The 21617-nt window shown below is 42.1% G+C and overlaps 4 protein-coding genes across 5 annotated transcripts; 3 read left to right on the forward strand and 1 right to left on the reverse strand.

Annotated features, from left to right (window-relative positions):
- Positions 1 to 42: 42 nt before the first annotated feature.
- Positions 43 to 7164, forward strand: LOC134868308 (coiled-coil domain-containing protein 152-like). Its single transcript, XM_063889348.1, is given in 9 exon segments — positions 43 to 352; positions 872 to 977; positions 2859 to 2914; positions 2916 to 2928; positions 3296 to 3360; positions 3692 to 3827; positions 4904 to 5031; positions 5225 to 5329; positions 6312 to 7164. Coding segments are annotated over 9 exon segments (801 nt in total). The 5' UTR covers positions 43 to 289; the 3' UTR covers positions 6441 to 7164.
- nim1kb (NIM1 serine/threonine protein kinase) lies at positions 6370 to 12037 on the forward strand. Of its 2 annotated transcripts, none has more exons than XM_063889347.1 (4): positions 6370 to 6460; positions 9426 to 9727; positions 10428 to 10696; positions 11134 to 12037. In XM_063889347.1, the coding sequence occupies exons 2-4, from the start codon at positions 9454 to 9456 to the stop codon at positions 11890 to 11892; spliced, it is 1302 nt and encodes a 433-aa protein (XP_063745417.1). In that variant the 5' UTR covers positions 6370 to 6460; positions 9426 to 9453; the 3' UTR covers positions 11893 to 12037. The 2 variants fall into 2 exon arrangements, with proteins under 2 accessions (XP_063745417.1, XP_063745416.1); XM_063889346.1 differs by lacking the exon at positions 6370 to 6460 and adding an exon at positions 7398 to 9328.
- A 1096-nt stretch (positions 12038 to 13133) lies between these two features.
- Positions 13134 to 14592, reverse strand: gadd45gb.1 (growth arrest and DNA-damage-inducible, gamma b, tandem duplicate 1). The gene is made up of 3 exons (XM_063889806.1): positions 14393 to 14592; positions 14071 to 14278; positions 13134 to 13961 (listed from the first exon to the last, which is right to left on the reverse strand). The coding sequence occupies exons 1-3, from the start codon at positions 14533 to 14535 to the stop codon at positions 13848 to 13850; spliced, it is 465 nt and encodes a 154-aa protein (XP_063745876.1). The 5' UTR covers positions 14536 to 14592; the 3' UTR covers positions 13134 to 13847.
- A 5053-nt stretch (positions 14593 to 19645) lies between these two features.
- LOC134868580 (growth arrest and DNA damage-inducible protein GADD45 gamma-like) lies at positions 19646 to 20801 on the forward strand. The gene is made up of 3 exons (XM_063889821.1): positions 19646 to 19746; positions 19866 to 20067; positions 20177 to 20801. Exons 1-3 carry the CDS (start codon positions 19646 to 19648, stop codon positions 20288 to 20290), a joined length of 417 nt encoding a protein of 138 aa, XP_063745891.1. The 3' UTR covers positions 20291 to 20801.
- The last annotated feature ends 816 nt before the right edge of the window (positions 20802 to 21617 follow it).

The following is a 21617-nucleotide window of genomic DNA, read 5'->3' on the forward strand; positions in this document are numbered from 1 at the left end:
AAAGCTAATAATAACATTGTTTAATTCAGAATCTGTATTTACCGCCATTCAAATGACAGCGAGTGCTTCCCCGCAAAAGGGGCGTGGCCTTCCGTAGAGGTAAAGTACCCGGATGCGTTGCTTTCAGCTACTTTCCAGCGCGTGCGGGAAAGAGCTAGCTTAATTGTGTGGCCAGCAGTTGACTTATATTGTTTGTATCTAACTTAACCTTGGTGTAGCATTAATGAAACTTAAGCGGTGACACGATATTATTACTTTTCCGGCAGCAGTTTGCTTTTCTCCAAGTAAAATGATAAAGTTAAACTGTGTTCATCTTGACAGGTTTATGGAGAACTTCACTCTGCTAGAACAGGTATAGTAGCTAACGTGCTAGCACAGGTACATTAGCTAACGTTAGCTAACTCACTGCTAATTATGGATGACTGTTGTCTTATTTGTTTGTCTGTTTTCACAGTATTACCCACTGTGTTATACTCCAGGATGTGTTGAATAATTTTAATTTCTCACATACAAGTAAATATAGAGCACATAACATTTAAAGTTATTTAAACCGCCGAAAATTCCATAGAAGAAAACGGAATACTGTTAACGTTATGTTTGAAGAATGCAATTAACATTAGCTAATGTTTGGTTTCTTTGTATGTTGTCGTATTCATTTTGTATTTAGAGTTTGTAAGGTAACTAAAATGTATTCTGTTGTAAGTAATTACTGAACGGCTGTGAAAAACGTGTAATCAGTAACCTAATGTAAGTACCACGTCCACGCTGTAATGCTGCACTGACCTATTTTAGGTTGTAGGTAGAGTAAAGTCACTAATAGTACTGTAGAATGTCGAGTATTTACTCTCACTTTTACCTTTTTTTTAAACAGAAAATTTCAGAGGTTAATGGCAAAAATAACATGTTGGAGATCATGCTGGAGGATGCCAGTAGACAAATGAAATTCTATCTGACCAGGGAGAACAGTCTGATTGAGGGTGAGGTTTTGTCTGTGTACTACAACATTTATTTCCTAAAATCTGGATAATTGTAGTTTGCTTCTGTTTGTGTATGTCTCCCTCTACTGGTAAATCTGTTAAATGACAACCCTCCTGATCTACAGGATCTTATTGTACTTTTCACCTTGACTTAATACAGTGGGGCAAAAAAGTATTTAGTCAGCCACCAATTGTGCAAGTTCTCCCATTTAAAAAGATGAGAGGCCTGTAATTTTCATCATAGGTATACCTCAACTATGAGAGACAAAATGAGAAAGAAAATCACATTGTAGGATTTTTAAAGAATTTATTTTCAAATGATTGTGGAAAATAAGTATTTGGTCAATAACAAAAGTTCATCTCAATACTTTGTTATATACCCTTTGTTGCCAATGACAGAGGTCAAACGTTTTCTGTAAGTCTTCACAAGGTTTTCACACTGTTGCTGGTATTTTGGCCCATTCCTCCATGCAGATCTCCTCTAAAGCAGTGATGTTTTGGGGCTGTCGCTGGGCAACACGGACTTTCAACTCCCTCCAAAGATTTTCTATGGGGTTGAGATCTGGAGACTGGCTAGGCCACTCCAGGACCGTGAAATGCTTCTTACGAAGCCACTCCTTCGTTGCCCTGGCGGTGTGTTCGGGATCATTGTCATGCTGAAAGACCCAGCCACGCTTCATCTTCAGTGCCCTTGCTGATGGAAGGAGGTTTTCACTCAAAATCTCACGATACATGGCCCCATTCATTCTTTCCTTTACACGGATCCGTCGTCCTGGTCCCTTTGCAGAAAAACAGCCCCAAAGCATGATGTTTCCACCCCCATGCTTCACAGTAGGTATGGTGTTCTTTGGATGCAACTCTGCATTCTTTCTCCTCCAAACACGACGAGTAGATTTTTTACCAAAAAGTTCTATTTTGGTTTCATCTGACCATATGACATTCTCCCAATCCTCTTCTGGATCATCCAAATGCCCTCTAGCAAACTTCAGACGGGCCTGGACATGTACTGGCTTAAGCTCGGGAACACGTCTGGAACTGCAGGATTTAAGTCCCTGGCGGCGTAGTGTGTTACTGATGGTAGCCTCTGTTACTTTGGTCCCAGCTCTCTGCAGGTCATTCACTAGGTCCCCCCGTGTGGTTCTGGGATTTTTGCTCACCGTTCTTGTGATCATTTTGACCCCACGGGGTGAGATCTTGCGTGGAGCCCCAGATGGAGGGAGATTAGCAGTGGTCTTGTATGTCTTCCATTTTCTAATAATTGCTCCCACAGTTGATTTCTTCACACCAAGCTGCTTACCTATTGCAGATTCAGTTTTCCCAGCCTGGTGCAGGTCTACAATTTTGTCTCTGGTCTCCTTTGACAGCTCTTTGGTCTTGGCCATAGTGGAGTTTTGGAGTATGACTGTTTGAGGTTGTGGACAGGTGTCTTTTATACTGATAACGAGTTCAAAAAGGTGCCATTAATACAGGTAACGAGTGGAGGACAGAGGAGCCTCTTAAAGAAGAAGTTGCAGGTCTGTGAGAGCCAGAAATGTTGCTTGTTTGTAGGTGACCAAATACTTATTTTACAGAGGAATTTACCAATAAATTCATTAAAAATCCTACAATGTGATTTCCTGGATTCTTTTCTCATTCTGTCTCTCATAGTTGAAGTGTACCTATGATGAAAATTACAGGCCTCTCTCATCTTTTTAAATGGGAGAACGTGCACAATTGGTGGCTGACTAAATACTTTCTTGCCCCACTGTACCTATACATTTAACATCCCTAAACATGTTCACTGGTGGCATAAACTTAATGTCTCTCATTGAGTTGTTTTTCTTTTATATTGGAAGCTAATGATATATGTATAGTTGCTCATTTTTTATTTACCTGTTGCAGAGAGAGACAGTCTCCTTGTCACAGTGAACAGGCTGCAGCAGACTCTGCAGGAGCAGGTGCAACCTCAGAAGTAAGTACAATAACTCGCTACAGACACATTCCAACAAAAATAGTATGACCTACTTTTGTCAGGATAAAAAAAATATACAATGTTAAGCACCCAAGTAGCACAGGTTTAAAAAAAGAGATAAAAATAATGTGTTCTCTAGTCTAATATCAATATAAAGTGCTCGATTTAATAGCACTGCAGCTGATTCAAATCATGCTTTGAAAAAGTGTAAATGCCTTTGTTTCTCCTCATGTGATATCTATTTAATATTATATATAATATTATACTTTTATCATACGTAAGCAACCACTCGGCACCATTTATTCATAGCAAAGTTCCAGAAGAAGGGATTTTCCTCATGACTCTTCTGAATATGTCCATATTGTAGTGGAGAATGAGAGACTGAAGAGTGAAATGACTCACCTGAAACAACACAATGAGAGAGCAGCTGAGGTAAGAGAGGAAGCAGGATCTGAGATAATTGATTAAGTAAATTAAACACAGGAGTTTGTTCTCTTTAAGTTGTGATATGAATGTCACTAATGTTCAGAGACATATCTTTATTACAATAGCTGAATTACAGCTAATGAAAAGGCTCTGAATTGATCCCAAAGAAAGAGTGACTTTACGTTTGTTTGTGTTGTATAGTTATTTTTTGTGCCAACTATTAAAGTAAGCAATGTAAAGTCTTTTAATCTTTAGGACAACATTCATGAAAAGTAAATAAATGTATGATTCAAAATGTGTGCTTGTAAGTCCCTTTCACTGTGTGTGTTTTCAACAGGAGGGGAAAACTGAGCTTCAGCGGCTCATCAGTGAACTGAGAGCAGAAGGAGAGAGGCACCAGAGGGAGCTAGAGACTGTGAGGCAGCATAGCAGGAGAGAGGTGGAGGACGCCCACAGAGAGGGTCTCCATCAGTGTAAGTCAAACCAAGCAGACGGTGTTGATGTTTGAAATATTTGTATGACATTGGGGTGTTTATGTTTGAGAAGTTTAAAGATGACCTTTGTGTGCTAAATCCCTGGGGTCTCACCTATCGCTCGTAATTTGAAGAACTTCATAAGCCTGTTGGTGGTAGATAAATGACCCCCTTTACTTTTTGACATTTCATTCATTTTTATTATTAGTTATTTGACTTTATTTTACAGCCAAATAAATGTTTCTGTCAGTTACTTTTGGGGATACTTTGGTGGTATTTGGCTACATTAATATGTGTAGTGGGGGTATACGGGTGTGTGTGCCATGAATTCCTCCCCGGACCAAAATCTAAATGCCATAAGATGTATTACCTTTTCCACAAGCCCCGAGCTTGGTTACAGCCAGGTAAAAAGTATATTTATTTACAAGATAACAATATTTAACAACTAATCTAACCGGAAAACAAACGTGAAAGTCAGAATTCAGTAATGTATGGGTGCTTGAGAAGGTGCAACAGACTAAACAGCTGGGCAGGGATGGTGAGGGGTGTATTATCAAAGCCTCTCAGGTTCATGCAGAGCGCCAAAGACCCCTAGTGGAGTGGAGGGGCCACCACAACCAGACTGAGCAATTCCTCAATCAATGTTGTTGCTTGGTGAAATATAAGTCCCCCAAGCTTTTGTATTCAGATTATAATTACACTTTTTCTTAACCAGTGACATTTTATAAAGAAACGGTCAATTAAAGGATAGAATTCAGAAAATGGATGAAATTTGATAGTGATTATCAGGACTGATGTTGTTTAAAGATTTTAAGTGGTAAATAACTGTTAAAACAAGTCATGATCAGAAATATCCTTATATTGATATTTAAAATGGCAATGTAAGCAAAGTTATTAAGCCTCTTTAACTTAATTTCTCAGTAATGAGATATTAAAGTGACGATGTTAGAGCTTCATAACAACCAGGAAGTCAGCTGCCAGAATCAGAGAGCCGAGGCTAAGGACAGAAATAGTAAAAATGCAAGTTTAAGATGATTCTGTTTTACACGGGGGTCTGCTGATTTACTTTCTGACAGTGGAAGCTAAAGATGCTGAAGTAAAAACTATTTTGGAGAAAAAGGATCTGGATCTGGAGGAGGTGAAAAAGAGGCTGAAGGAGCAGGAGAGGGAGAGGCAGAGTGAGCTCCTCAAGTTACAGATGGAGGTAAATAAAAAGCTGCTTTCAAAAGTGCTGCTGAATGATATCAGCACACATAATGAAAACTAGTTGACAATACTGTTGTATAATACCCACATTGATGTATAGCCTTGTATTGGTTTATTGACTATATTTACCCAATATAAAGGTCCAGCTTCTCTTAAGGCTTGTGAGTGTTTTGCTCTGTATGTTTTGACAGTTTGGTGCTAAGTTAGCCAGAGTTCAGAGTACAGCTCAGTGGAGCCAGCAGCAGCAGCAGCAGCAAGACGGCTCCAACCTTCTTCCTCAGAGTGTCTACAAGAGGGTGAGCAGCCCACACATTATCACATTACAGAGGTTAACTAACAAGGTGGTGCAAGAACATATTTCCTACTGTCAGGCATTTTGTGCAAGAATGAGGAGAACATCACGAGCTAACGTGATGTTACTGATGTTTAATCCTGCAAGGGAAGTGAGATTTGAACCTTAAACCTTTGGCTGCTTCCGCTGAGATAAAGGAACTGTATTAGATTTAACCTGGATGTCTCATCCTGTAACTCCCCAGCTTCCAGGAAACACTAGGCCACTTCCTAGCATGCCCCATTGTTGTTTATGTTGCACACTGAGAGGCAACAATGCTAATGCAGATGTTAGGCTGAATATACAGCAATTATAAAGCATGGGTTTGTGTAGAGTTTGGAGTGGTTTAACTGTAGCAGCAACTGTTGTTTTCAGCAGATCTGATGAATGTAACAGTATAATAAATATGATGTATTATATTTACTTTGGTCTACTACTTTTGGACATGTGAGAAAATGAAAATTGAAAGATGTCGATCAGCCCAACACCATAAAATAATCACATTGGTTTAGGGACGTTTCTCTTAACAACCCAAACCTATTGTCAAAGTAGTTTGCGACAACTTTGTTAGTTTAAATGGATTAATTGTTAACTGATTAATCGCTTCAGCTCTAATTGTTAGAAGCTGTGTCGGGCACATCAAGTTCTCAGAACCTGCCAATTGATTATAGATGTACGTATTGAAGAAATGTCTTGAAGTTTCTTGTGCCATCTTTCATATGCGAGTTGAATTTGCTGCTTTGTGGTCAAGGGAAACAATTCTTGGCAACCATTCCTAAGATCACTGAATCAAAGTGGATTGTTGTTGTGAAACGTCATCACTACCAGCTTTGTTAATGAAGAAAAGAGTATGAAGTCCTGTTGACATTGCCTCTCTCTGCTGTAGTGTGTGTGTGTGTGTGTGTGTGTGTGTGTGTGTGTGTATTAAACTGTGCGTGTTTCCCCAGAAGCTGCAGTTCTTTCAGGAGGAGAAAAACAAAGAGATTGCGGCCCTGCGTCAGAGAATCAAAGAGTTGGAAGAGAACCAGCGTGTGAGCGTCTTCAGCGACAGCCGCCTGAAGAAGAGGAAAATCTAGGTTGTTTAGAAGCTACACAGGTGCATGAATCTACTTTGGGGGGGACTAATGATAATTCCAGATTGTATTTCAGTTTCATTTACAAGCGAAACCAGTTTCTGTTGAGATGTTGCCGTATTATACACACTGCTTGTTGTGATCTTTAATGCTATACTCTGCAGGTGACAAGTCCTAACAGCCTATTGACCACAGGCCGTGTTCTTGTCTAAGGCTTTAATCCAATCAGACACCTACATGGGGGGGCAGGAGGTGGGGCGTTGAAGAAGTCAGTGAATTAGATAGCTGGAAGGCCAATCCCATTCCAGGAATTAAATCTGTGTATCTGCTTTTATATCAGACTCATCAATCTAACGTATCTAGACGTTTTTAAGCAGAGCTCTTGAACTGTAGTTCCCACTGTTGAATTTCTGAAAGTTAAGTAGAAGTTTTACATCTACCTGATTACATTTTAAAAGCCTGTTTCTTTATTTGGCTATATCAACTAACTTTAAGTTATTTATTTATGACATGAGAGGGGAGTTTTCACTGAGAGAATTCATATAAATGAGATCATTCCAGGTTGAAGGACTCCTGGGTAAAAACATGAATACCAAATCACCATACCTGTGGGTGATTATGTAGTACATCTATTAGTGTACACACACTGCAACCATATTGACACCGAATGGAAAAATGAGTTGCGTAATATGTACCATTTCTGCATTAAAATGTCAAAAAACAGCTACATGCAACATGTTGGCTTGAGTTGGTTAATAGCATTGTGCCCAATGTATCCTACAATTTAAAACAGAGCTATTGACAAAGGTAGCACCAGAACCTCATCAATACATGTACATTTGATCCAGTTTTAAGCTACATTTCCACCTTATACTTTTAGGATCTAGCTTGTTTCCAACTATACATTTTAACCAGATGAAGGATTTTAGTGCTAAGCTAGCCTTTAGCTTAGAGCACCTGTGTCCATCGAGAACACCAGCCACTATCAGCAGGTCAGTTTGTTGAGGACATGAAGAGACCTCTGTGACTTATCCAGCCATGTTAAAAAACATCCTGGAAGTTGAAAGTCATAAGCCGAGAGAAGCTGACTAGTGTTGCCACCAAACTCCCACTATTTAAATTGAGAGACACCTAGTTGCAGGACATTACATGTTGTGCTTTTAAACAAGTATTCCACAATTTCTGGATTCTCAAATGTGAGGCTGTGAGGCTTTGTTGTACGTCATAGTAAGAATCAGGTTTACACATACAAGGAGTCACCTTTGTGTGTTGCATAGATACACACTAAGAGGATTTAAGTAGGATTCTAAAATATATCTTTTTTAAAAGCTCATTTTGTTAGAGGAATTTTAAAGGGGCTGAGTTGTGCAGCTGTAAAAGTGAACGCACTAAATGTTGAAAGCTGAAATAATTTGGTGTTTTTTGGCTGGATAGAAAATGAACATGAAGATGGGACTTCATGAAATACGACCTATAAGCGAAATAATGTTGCTCGAAAAGATACCACCAAATTGTTTGCTAATCGTGTCTTTTTACAGTTGAAGAATTAACCTGGAAGTGCTTTCTGGTAAGCTAACTATCACACAGGACAGTGTTAGCAGGAAGCTATTTGACTTTTCCATTACTGTTGTGACACTTCTTCATTCTTAAAGATGTTGCAGATACCAACATGTATGTAATTAGCTAAATGTTAGACTGTAAAACAGGAATTCAGTTTCATTATTTACCAAGATACCAATTTGAATATGCTTCTATAACTCTCTTGACGTCTTTTGGCTTTCGTGTCTCCCTAATGTGTCTCCGCTGCCCCTCACAAGGACACCACACCTGTATAGGACACTCCTCCTGCGGCAGTGCGTACCTGGAGCTTTGTAATCCCTTTATCTGTGCTGCTCAGCCAGCGTCTAAAGAAGACGGACAGTGGGAGCTAATCTCTCTGGGAATATCGCATAACACCGTTACATAACCTTTCATCTTCACAAGAGCCCAGAGATCAACCTTAGCCTCTCACCGTTCACCTGCAAACCAAAGCTCTACTCATGGATACTGTGGATACAAATACGTGTGAACATTTGTCATCTTTTGAATCCCTTTTGGCCTCTTTTTGACGCTGTGAGGTGATGTTAGCAATTTGAAGGGATTGGCATAGAATAAAGTTAAAACAGGATTAGAGTTCATGACACCGCCTTAATCCTTCATCGGCGAAGAAGGGCGCTATGTACGGTGGTCTGTGTGAGGAGACTTCTGCACAGTGTACAGGGGGGACAGACAGGCAGCATGTGAGAGTAGGAAGGAAAAAAGGTGGTTTCCAAAACCACTTCTGCATGTAATGGATCCAAAGGCGGACAGCCGTTGGAAACTTGGTAAGAAATCAAGTCCTTTCCTTTATACTCTTGATCTCTTTGTTGAATAATTACAGACAGTAAACTTGCAAGGCATCTATTAAAGCCTTACGTCACACTGCTACCATGAAGTGGAGCTGCAACAAGAAGAAGGAGCATTTAACTTAATTATTAATCAATAGTTTCAGTATTTATTCTATGTATTAATGCCAATGCTTTCGTCTTTGTTATCATGTTAATATAATAAGGTTTTGGACTGACAAAACAGTTACCGATGTAATCCTAGTCTTTAAGCAACAAAAGTGAACCTTTTACTATTTCACAAGCTTTTAAATGTAAAACAAACCGTCTTTTACAAAACAATAATTACAGTCTTTAATTACAGCCTTACTGTGAAGCACCGATGACTTCTGGTGTAGAATATTTATAGTTGATAATCAAGGAACATTCAAAGGGATATGTGTTTGCGGTTAATCCCAGCTCCTTTTGAAAATGACTGAAAGGCATCAGGTGTCACCACTGTAATGCACTTTCCAGTGAAATAAACAGGTGATTTTTAACATCCTATCAGCGATTTACCCAGGTGAAAAATAACCAAACTATACCGAACCAAATTGTTAAAGACTTGACAACCGTGTCTTGGCAGATGAGCGTCTCTTCAGCCTGCAGCAGGAATGCTGGGTAGGCAGTACCAAGTGGCAAGCACCAGGCTCCACCACAGCCTGTACAGCCTGTCAGACAACTCCGATGTGGGCCCCGAGGATGAGGAAGCGTACCCCCTGCCGAGCCTCAGCCCCCTGCAGAAGCTCACCAGAGACATGTGCAAGGACGATAAGACCATCAAGGACCTGGTGGTGGGCCGCAGGGTGGGCTTCTACAAGGTCCGCGGGGAGATCGGTTCAGGGACCTTCTCCAGGGTCAAGTTTGCTTTCCATGCTCTGACTAAAGGTACGTTTACGTGATATCAGTCTGTGGGAATCTCCTTTAACCTTGGCCCGGGATCCTTTCACTTGTACATGGGTAGCCATGCTAAGTTGTAGTGGATTAGGTCTCTTTATACACACAACACACAAGTGGAGTATTGCACAACTCTACAACTGAGACAGACCCGTCAGCTGCTCAGTACTCTTTGGTCCATAAAATGTCATGCTGTAGCGACGCAGGCTGCAAAAATACACTGTTTTGATTATTAGTTGATATCTAAAATGTCAGAAAGTACTACAACTAATTTAAAAGTTAAAGTCCAATGTTTTCAGAAATAGTTTATAAATAATAAAAGTAAGGAAGTTCTCAGAATGCAGCTAACCAGAGAAAGATTGGCTCTTTTGCTCAAGGTGAGTAGAAATGTGAGCATTAGAGTTGGTAACTGTTTTGTATTTAATAAGAAATGAGGCACTCGCTTAATGTCGTTCAGTGTGTAAGTTTGTGTTCATACTTCATGCACATTTGAATCTGTTGTTTTGACGATTAATGATCAATTATGATGTACGATAAGATATCAGGCTGAAAGAAGTGAAGTCTTCAAAGTAGTTTCTTGTCTGTCCAACAATCCAAACACTAAATAGTATTAATTAAAACAATTATGAGTATTAAAATCTGAATACATTTTCTATTCATTGAATGTTGTGTCCCTGTGTCCTCCTCATAGACAAAGTGGCCCTAAAGGTCCTGGACAAGACCCGTTTGGACAGCCACGCCCAGCGGCTGCTCTCCAGGGAGATCAGCAGCATGGAGAGCCTGAGCCACCCCAACGTGGTGTGTCTGTACGAGGTGGTGGAGACGCCCAGCCGCCTGTACCTGGTGCTGGAGTACGCAGGAGGAGGAGACCTCCACAGCAGGATCTGCACCGAGACAAAACTGTCCGACATCACCTGCAAGATCACCTTCGCCCAGATCCTCTCTGCCGTCAAATATATGGTGAGAGATCTTTGTTTGCTTAACCACCATGAAGTTCTATTTATCTATTCTATGAAGTTATCAGATATTGTTTGTTGCAGCTTCACTGCAGGGACTAAACTGAGTCCATAGAAAGTCTATACAGTGGTGCAGAGATGACATATTTTGGAGGCGGACCAGAAAGTTAGCATTCAAAGGGCTCCCTCAACAGAAAGCAATGGAATTTAACTTTTCCACTGGACTTTGGAATACTTCAGAATACTATAAACAAACTACATCACCACCGCTAAGCTAAAGATGACGTTTAGAAACAGCTGTTATTAAGACGTGAAAATCTTGTGCTTGTGTCTTCAGCTTAAGGTATAGGATTTGTTTTAAGGTGAATTGGTTTAAGACGTGTCTGATCACTATGTTTTATGGATCATTGTTATTCATTTGAATGATGTTTCCCCGTGCAGCACAAGCACAACATCATCCACCGCGACCTGAAGGCGGAGAACATCCTGCTCACCAGCACCGGCTGCGTGAAGGTAGCCGACTTTGGGTTCAGCACGCAGATCTCCGACCGCAGCGACGCCCTGGACACCTTCTGTGGCTCCCCGCCGTACGCCGCCCCGGAGCTCTTCAGGGAGGAGTGCTACCTGGGGCCCCCGGTGGACGTGTGGGCCATGGGGGTCGTGCTCTTCTTCATGGTGACCGGCACCATGCCGTTCCGCGCCGACACCATGGGGAAGCTGCGGCGCTGCGTCATCGAATGCGCCTACACCGTGCCTCCGTGGGTGCCCGGCCCCTGCCAGAGGCTCATCAAGGGCATCCTGAAGGCGCCCCCTGGCGAGCGCTACGCCGTGGACCAGATGATGGGCTGCGATTGGCTCTTACCTGTGGAGTTCCCCTGGTCCTTGGTGCACCCGGAACCCAGCTCTCTGCGGAGCCTGCTGGACTCGGATCGGGGCAGCATGGACGAGGAGGTGGAGGAGGAGGTGAAGGCCACGCTGGAGGAGCTGGGCTTCAGCGTGGAGCACCTGCACAACAGCGAGACTAAACACATCCGCAGCCCCGTCACAGGGGTGTACCGCATCCTGCTGCACAGGGCCCAGACCAGGAGGGGCAGCGACTGTCCCCCGGTGGTGCGAGGGATGGTGAGGGACCCCAGGAGGGAGGGGCTCCGTTCCTACAGGGGCCTGAAACATACATCAAAGCTCTGTTTGCTCTCCTAAAAAGACTGGCAGAAGCGTTTTTATATATTTTCTACAAGCGTGTAAGTTTTTACTGACATATGATTTTTTTGCGGTTTTGTGCTTTGATTATTATTTTTCCTTTCCTTCAGTGCAACTTTCTGAAATAGCCTGAGTCTTTTTTTAAAGTGCCTGACATAATTGAACAAACATGAAGGTTGTGAAATAAAGAAACACATTTTCCTGACTCCTGCTTTTTTATTGAAGTATTTTTCTATAGAGGCCTGGAGATCTGATCTGATCTAAAGAAAAAAGCTCTATGTAACTGAATGAAAAGTCACACATGCTCTTTATAAGCCCCCAGAGGCAGCCCAAAAACATTTAGTCTAAAATAATAACCAGATTTGAGTGCAAAAAGTCTTTCATGCAAAAGATTTTTGTGCACCTGACTTGAGGTTTGCACCCATTGGAGTGCAGGGGAGATTAGAGCATCATGTGTTTATTACACTTTCATATATGAGCTGTGTGTCTCTCATTGTTGATGGAAATCAAAACAAAAAAATCGTTGTGTGTTTCAGGATGGGGGGGGGGGGGTGGGGGGGTAGGGGATTTAGCAGGTGGCAGCAGAGCAGATCTCGCGTCATTGTGCTTTGTTTACCTAAAGTTTCGCAAAGTGCCTGCAAGTAAATAATAGCCCTGACAGCAGCTGGCAGGGCACCAGATGATGCTCGGGACAAACCGGCACAAACCAGCCAGCCCAGACCCGGCCTGCACCCCCTCTGGCACTGGCAAACTCAGTCACCCCCACTCCCCTCTCTCCCCGGCTCCTCCCAGGCCTGCCCTGCCCGACCCCCACCTGCAGGAAGCGGCAGATGGCGCGGCGTGGCTAGGGAGACATCTGCAGGCCGAACAATGAGAGCTCTGTGCGGACCGCTGGAGCTGACAGGCCGGGAGTTGTAGCTATTGTGCCCGGATCTATACACATGCAGATGAGGTCTGCTGGAGGAGGGACCACGGAGGGGTTTTTTTTTTAATGCAGGGACACCAGATGACAGGCGTTAGCGCCTTCCATGCAAATCTGCAGAGTTTGAAACTTTTGTTCGTTTCATTACCCCCCCTCCCTCTTCTCTGTCCTACCCTCAACCCACACAAAACAAACTCATCTTTGCACCCGAAAGTGAAAACACAACACACCAATCATATTCTTTTTTGTTGTTTTTATTAAGCATTTTCCTCTTACAATTTCTGAAGTGAAACTGTTAGAAGATTAACATCATTTTTAAAACATTTTCCAAAAAATGTCAACATCATGATCACAAGTTCAGTTTCATTTCTGTCTTCAGTACATAATTAAATGTTTATAAGACAGTATTAAAATGTTCATTATTTTTTTAACTCAAGCCATTTTCTAAAGTGAAACCTTTAGAGAATAAACTTTGTGTTTAATGTTTTTTTTTCTTAAGATTTAGAGTATTTTTTGTCATCGTTAAATTTCTAAAGTGAAACCTTTAGAGAATTAAGACAATTCTGGAAAGTGGGAAACATATCCGCTGATTGCAACTGTTGTCATGTTGCTCAGCGAAGAGGTGCTCTTCAAAAAGTCTCTTTTTTAGAACGCCTCTTCCTCAGCACCGCTTCTTCTCCTGCTGCGCGTGCTTTTCAACGTGCGACGTTTGCTCTGTGGAACCCACAGGAAGCGTAACTCGCATCTCCTCCCTCTCCAAACCTCATCCGCACAAAGAATGAGGGTCGATGCGTCGCTCTTGTGGCATACCGGACTCTCATTCACATAAAGAAGGAGAGTCATCTTGGCATGGACGGGACAAGAGGCGACGGTTCACGGGGGGCCACCTTGGGCCGGCGCCGTGCTGCCTGGACAGAAATCCTCCTCAGGAGTATCCAGGGGATGAGCAGAAACAGGGTCATCCGTCAGGATGAGTATTCCTAGATGAGAAGCTTTAACAGCATCTGAGCATAAAGAGGAGCCGAGGCTCGGATCAGCGCCCGGGGAGGCTGATCTCAGGAACCCAGTCGTTGAGACTGCGGCTCTCCTCACAGAACAGGTGCAGCTTCGCCAGAGCAGGGTCCTCCCAAGAACCTTCAGCTGGGTTCTGTTGAAAATGAAGAGGAAATGTGGTTTAGTCATGTGTTCCTTTCCAAAAAGCACCGAAAATACACTTCTGAGATGATTTAGAACTACATATTCTGAGCTGTACATACCGTGATGAGGACGCAGTGGGCATCTTCAAGCTGCTCCGCTTTGTCTCCAACGATCTCAGCCAGACGCTGCATGTCGCTCACTCTGACGATGCTAATGTCGTTGTCAAAGCAGAAGGACTGGATGAGGGTGAAGTGGATCTGCAGAGCGATGTCACAATCGAACTCATCATCCGTGGCCAGTACGCAGAAAGACACGCTGTCTGGATCACTGTAGGGACAACATAAAAGAAACAAGCCATGAGATTTCATCCAAAAACGATCCAAAGTGTTAAGAATCACTGAGTAAATGTATTAAACATTCAGTTTAGAGTTTCACACTTACAGGTTCATAACTTTGGCGCACTCGTAGACACCAACAGTCAGGGAGTCGTTTTCTTTAGCGGTCACCAGGACCTCTTCCAAGGCGTTAGCGGTGCACTGGGCACGCTCGATGGGCTTCTGGATCAGAACTTCCTCAAGAGTCATGATGAAGATGGTGAAGATTATTCCACGAAGGAAGAGATTGAGATAGTTTCAGTAAATCCGAAAGGGAGAAGTGTGTCTTCTGAGCTGCAGCCTCCCCTCTTTATACTCTGCAGCTCGTGCGGGCCAGTGAAAGCACTGCGTTCTGATTGGCTGGGAGATGAATGGTGTATTGGTATGATAATGCTATTGTCACACTCTGGCTCGTGGCAGATTGATGGGGGTCATCGAGCCACGCACGCTCCCCCTCTGAGTGCTTGCAGCCTGGACTGAAACTAAAAATAGCTTCATTAAAATAAAGAAGAAGTGTCAGTACTTTGGTGCAAATGAAAGAAAACACAGCCTTTGTGTTTATTTAATATTGTGCATCTAATATATTTATTTTTCCAAAGTTAGGTATGTCTAGCTTCACTATTTCTGATCATTTCACATTTCTTTATTTTTGTTTTATTTTAAACTGATGTGCAGTGCCTTGCAAACATGCTGCTGCAACAAAACAATATCCCAATTCAGGATAAAAAAAAGACAACATAGTTTTACTTTTTGGAGCATGCTGAACATTGCATGCATTTATTATTATTATTAAAACGCACAAGCTGCATCTTAAACACTGAGTTTGTATCCTAAAATGATCCAAAACTAACTGATATGATTCATTTAAACGTGCATATCTGCAGCATAGTTTGTTAAACCCCATATTCCATCTTCCTGACTTTCAAACATTCAATCTGAAATGAAACTTTTTTGCTTTTTTAGGTTTTTTGTTGACATTTTTGTAGCTCCAACATGGAGAAAGTGTGCATAGCCCCCTCCCCCTCCAGCACAGAGAAAGGGCAGGTGGATGATGCCATCTGTGGACTAGAGGCTGGCCATAAAAAACGGCCCCATTGTGCACACAGAAGCCCTCTATTATTACGGCCAACCATACAAATGCAAATGAGGAGCGCGTGCCAGAACGCTGTGCGTGCTGCGCAATCTGCACTGCTGGCCCATGCTGACCACGTGTCCATCAGCTGGCCCTGCTCCCTTCTTATTTATTTACTCTGGGGAGTTCAGGGGCCACACGAACTGAATTCTAAAGCAGAACTCGTGAAGTTATTGGACTTTTGTTTTGAGTTGTGGTGCGTGGATTCAGCAAATGTCTCCATCTGGATCATTTAATTAAACCTATTTTGTCAACTTTAGGAATCAAGAAACTTGTACGCAATAGATTATTTCTGTGTATGCAGCATTTGTTGTGATGATGTTTATCTTTGCATTTCAATACAGTTGTTTATGACACGCTTTTGTTTGTTGCCAATCACTTTTACGCACAATTATAATAAGTTAACATTTCTACAAATATGTGTTAAGATACACTAAATGTCTTTATCTATATCCATTTATATATATAATTCTTACAAACTATTTTCTGTGTACTTTCTATTCATTTGTGGTCACTTTTACGCACGGCTCAAATACATCTGTTTTACTGATAACGCAGTATCTCCCGAATGGTTCGTGCTTATTTGGTTCTATTCTATCTGCATAATAATCCAAAGCACATCTCGCATCAGGTCAGACCTGCTGCCACTGCTGCGTAAATAGAGGAGGGGGGTTTGACTGTGCAGTATAGACACAGGTTGGCTATGATTGATTCAGCGCTATTGTTCTGCAGCAGGGAGAGCGGCAGATGGAGAACTGTCGCTATGAGGGACCCCCTCCCTCTCCCTTCTCCTAAACCCAGGTCGACACCGACCTCTGGGCGAGCCGATCCTTTGTCTACAAGTCTCTACATTTGCCAGGCTGTTGTCTGAGTTTTGATTAAATTTGAATGCCAAAGAGTCGCGCTTATGGGCTAAACTTTCACAATGAAAAGTGTTATCTCCAAACAGTGCCAGACAACTAAAGGCTGATATAAATCAATTCCAGTTTGCGTTGTAAACACGTGCTAGAAGGCTCAACGTGTTTGTTTTTGATTACAACACAACTCTTATCTGCGCATTACACCAAATGTGTTTATTTATATATCATTGTTTGAGTTCTGCAAACTCATCAGCACATCAGCTGCATGCTAACGTTTGATTTGGAACCAGCTGATGGAGATTCAAACACTGAGCTATTTTAGGAAGGATCAGCTTGCATGGCCACAGGGCAGGCAGGCAGGCAGGCAGGCGCGTGCAAATCGATACCGACCCATTGTTGCTGCAGCACATCTGCCACACGGAGGCCTCCTCTGCAGCGCGCGACAGGTGTTGGTGGTCAAAGCTCTTCTTTTTTTTTTCCTGGTGACCTGCGGCGACTCGTAAACCCTGAACCTCTTTGTAGGGATAGAAGAGTTCTAAAGCTGCAGGATGAGATGTTTATGTGGCTTATGGGGTGTGCAAATACGGTTTAGGGAAATAGGTAAAAACGTTAAGCACAAAAAGTTATAAATATTTATTACTATAAATGTAATAGTAATAAATAAAATACGGGGTTTTTTGATAGAACCATTCTCTTGCATCACTGTGTTTTTATTTGGTCTTGTTGTTTTTCTGCACTGCATTGTTGGAAGAGCCTGTTATTCTCATTTCTAATAATAACTCTTGTGCATATGACATTTGCACTCAACTGAACAAGAAAGGGTTTATCCAGCTACTTTCCGCGTTTGGATTTTTCAACCTCAAAACTTTAAAATCATATTTCCAGCGGACTGAAAAACTGCCCCTCACGCGCAGCAGGTGCTGCCTGGTTTGCTTTGTCCGACCCCCCCCCCCCCCCCCCCCTTCACCTCCCTCCCGCGGGGACAGATGGTATCTCTCGGTTGCTATGGGGAGTGATGCAGACAGAGCGATAAAGCACGCAGGCATCTCCAGATGCCACGCGCCTCAAGTGAGGGCCGGCCCTTCAGGCATGCAAAGCAGCGGCGCGTGCCACTGGCCAATCTACAAAAAAAGTGCATGCAGTGAAACTTGTCCTGAGTTATAAAAGTGTGTGCTATGCAAATAAGATGCTCAGCTTTATGACACCTGAAACTACAACGTGTTTGTTGATATGCTGCTGGGTCTCCAAACTTCCAAACACATTATCTTTGTATTTCCTAATAGTTGATGATCCGGAAAATGTTTAATTTGCAAATATTTTGTAACTGCATAAGAGTCATTTGAGGCACCATGCTAGTGTTTTGGCAAATGTTAGCTCACATTCCCCGCTTTGCATATATGCATGCAGTAGTTGTAATGTTATTTTCCATGCAGCCTTGGTTTCAAATACATTATGTACATTAAATCACCATTTTAAAGAAATGTACTCAGAACATCAACTCAAGCCTTTGGATAAATACAGTTACATCAAGGCAACAAACATGCTTATACAAGTACTCAGATCTTGTACTTGAGTAAAAGTAGAAGTACTCAGGTCTTGTACTTGAGTAAAAGTACAAGTAGTCAGATCTTGTACTTGAGTAAAAGTAGAAGTACTCAGGTCTTGTACTTGAGTAAAGTAGAAGTACCAGAGTGTAGGAATACTCTGTCACAGTAAAAGCATTCTAAATGTTCCTCCAGTGAAAGTAGAAAGTACTCTCCTCTAAATGTACTTAAAGTAGCGACAGTAAAAGTAGTCATTGTCTGATTGGTCCATTTCAGAATAATATTTCTGATATGTTTTATAATGATTGATCATTAAAGTGTTCTCAGAGCTGGTAAAGGTGCAGCTAGTTTGAATGGCTTTGTATACTGCAGGGTAGCTGCTGGATTTACTCCAGGTGAACTGAAGTCTGATTTAAGGGCTGATTATATTTACCATCATTCATCCTAATCTGCCTAGCAACTAAAGGGATTAAATAAATGTAGTGGAGTAGAAGTACAAAGTAGCATAAAATAGAAATACTCAAGTAAAATACAAGTATCTCAAAGTTGTACTTAAGTACAGTCCTTGAGTAAATGTACTTAGTTACTTTACACCAGAATCAAAAAGCATTTCATTTTGTACATAAAGGAAAATTAAACACTAAGCTGATTGCATTACAGTGATACAGAATATGAAGGGACTATCCTATGTGCTCATAATCTCTTCCAAGTGCGACTCATTCAACTTTTCCTCATCCTGTTTTGGATTCTTTAACATGGAAACCACAATGATTTAGTTTTGATAAGCGTATACTGTAGCTGAAGGGAAAGTGGTATTTCTATGGTTACTTGTTTTTGTCATGCAGATTAAGCTTAAAACCTGAGCGTAACAATTTGTGCATATTGGTTTATTACATTTCAATCACTCATGGTTTATTCCACAGCACAAGCTAATTCCTAAAGTCATTTACCGAAGTAAATTCCTCGTATGTTTGCAGCTACTTGGTAATCAAACTGATTCTGATTCTGCTGATAGATATTCATTGTGAAGAAATGAATGGAAGCCAATGGCTGACTGAACTGGGGAAACAAGCTTTATAGACGGACATGCTTCTTGAAATATGCAATAATATGGAAGAACAACATCAAAACAAAACATTTCTTGGACATTTTACTGTAGTTACTTTGAGCAGCTCCAGGCAGCTATTATTCATGACTGAGAATTTGGATGAATAATATTCAGTCATTTGGATTTAGGTTAGTTGGTCAAGGTTTATAACAAAACCACTTGAACAGTCCGGTAGATTCAGAGCATGTCAACCCTTTTCTGTTGTGCAAGCTTTTATAATTTGAATGACATTATCTTACACCGAGGACAAAAGCTAGTATCATATCACAATGTTGATACTGTATCGGTATACCGCCCAACCCTGTGCAGAGTATTCAAGATGTGTATGGTCCTCATTAGAATGTCAAGGGCTGCTTCGACGACCACGGTCTGCTCATCCTGTGTGGTTTCATTATTCCTGTAAGCCGAAGCAATCATTTAAAGGACGGAGAGTTTCTACATCTGATCCTTTCAACCAAGACTTCCCCCGACTTTCTAAGACTTTCTATAGGCACGCGTCCCAGAGGGTGGGGTGTGGGCTGCAGGCCTGTTATAGCCATTGTGCTTGACACGGCCAATCAGAGAGTGAGCGTGTGCCAGGGTCTGGGGTATATAAGCTTACAGATTGTAAGGGGGAGCACAAACTGTCTTGTCTGGACTTTCTGACCACATCATCTGAACTATTACCTAAAGCATCATGCAGTCTCCTGGAAAATCTCTGAAGGAAGCTCTGCTCTGCGCTCAGGCTGAGGAGCGACTCACTGTTGGAGTCTATGAAAGCGCTAAGATCATGACTGAGTAAGTACACTAAACCTGCTTCAAAAGTGACTGTGGCATCTTCTCTGAACAGCCAACATGACGATCCTAGAACAGGAGTAGCTATCTGATCCCTAACCCTAAGTCTTCTTTGTCCACAGTGATCCTGACAGCGTGTCTTTCTGCGTACTGGCCACTGGTCATGAGTTTGATATCGCTCTGCAGATCCACTTCACCCTCATCCAGTCCTTCTGCTTTGACAACGACATCAGCATCGTCAGAGTGAGCGACATGCAGCGTCTGGCTGAGATCGTTGGAGACAAAGCGGAGCAGCTTGAAGATGCCCACTGCGTCCTCATCACGGTATGTACAGCTCAGAATATGTAGTTCTAAATCATCTCAGAAGTGTATTTTCGGTGCTTTTTGGAAAGGAACACATGACTAAACCACATTTCCTCTTCATGTTCAACAGAACCCAGCTGAAGGTTCTTGGGAGGACCCTGCTCTGGCGAAGCTGCACCTGTTCTGTGAGGAGAGCCGCAGTCTCAACGACTGGGTTCCTGAGATCAGCCTCCCCGGGCGCTGATCCGAGCCTCGGCTCCTCTTTATGCTCAGATGCTGTTAAAGCTTCTCATCTAGGAATACTCATCCTGACGGATGACCCTGTTTCTGCTCATCCCTGGATACTCCTGAGGAGGATTTCTGTCCAGGCAGCACGGCGCCGGCCCAAGGTGGCCCCCCGTGAACCGTCGCCTCTTGTCCCGTCCATGCCAAGATGACTCTCCTTCTTTATGTGAATGAGAGTCCGGTATGCCACAAGAGCGACGCATCGACCCTCATTCTTTGTGCGGATGAGGTTTGGAGAGGGAGGAGATGCGAGTTATGCTTCCTGTGGGTTCCACAGAGCAAACGTCGCACGTTGAAAAGCACGCGCAGCAGGAGAAGAAGCGGTGCTGAGGAAGAGGCGTTCTAAAAAAGAGACTTTTTGAAGAGCACCTCTTCGCTGAGCAACATGACAACAGTTGCAATCAGCGGATATGTTTCCCACTTTCCAGAATTGTCTTAATTCTCTAAAGGTTTCACTTTAGAAATTTAACGATGACAAAAAAAACTCAAAAACTGAAGAAAAAAAAACATTAAACACAAAGTTTATTCTCTAAAGGTTTCACTTTAGAAAATGGCTTTTACGTTAATGTTAAAAATGATATGAATTGAATTATGTAAGAGAGACATGGTAAACAACAAAACTGTATGTTCCCATCCTGTGGGGGCAACATTTGAAAGAAATTACAAAATATTCCTTAAAGAAATATTGGAAAAAGAAGTTACTTTAGAAATGTAGCATCGAGAGAAAAATACAGAAGTGTTTAAACAATAACAAAAGTCTGTGCGTCTGAAATCTGAAATGAGTTGTACTTCCTGAAGGTTTCACTTCAGCTTTAAGGAATAATGTGATCACTGAGTATCTGATATATTTGTTGATGAAAGAAATTAAATCTTTGAATTCAATATGGCCTTCTGACTTTCCTTTGACTTTTAGATTTGGTTCATTTCATTCCCACATACATCTCTTCTCTGGCACCCTGCTCCAGTTTGACTTCTTGACTTTTTGAGCCCTTTATGGGGGATTCTTTTAATGTGGTCTGTCGTTAACACAAAGCTGTAATCAGCATGAAATTGAACAGCACACATGTCAGTTATTAAATCTACCTCTGACCATATCAGCTAATGCCCCATCACTTTTTATGGAGGCAGATGTCCTCGCTCTTGTGTTACTTCTTGTATAATCGCTGCCTTAATTTAGGCTTAATAATATGCAGCGCTGTTGCAAAGTCAGGCTTCCTTTTTAATTGAATACACACATTTCCAGGGACAATTCAACACAGGGAAACATGCTAATTTGTCTGTCTTTC

The sequence above is a fragment of the Eleginops maclovinus genome, chromosome 8, assembly GCF_036324505.1.
Source record: "Eleginops maclovinus isolate JMC-PN-2008 ecotype Puerto Natales chromosome 8, JC_Emac_rtc_rv5, whole genome shotgun sequence".
Lineage (NCBI taxonomy): Eukaryota > Metazoa > Chordata > Actinopteri > Perciformes > Eleginopidae > Eleginops > Eleginops maclovinus.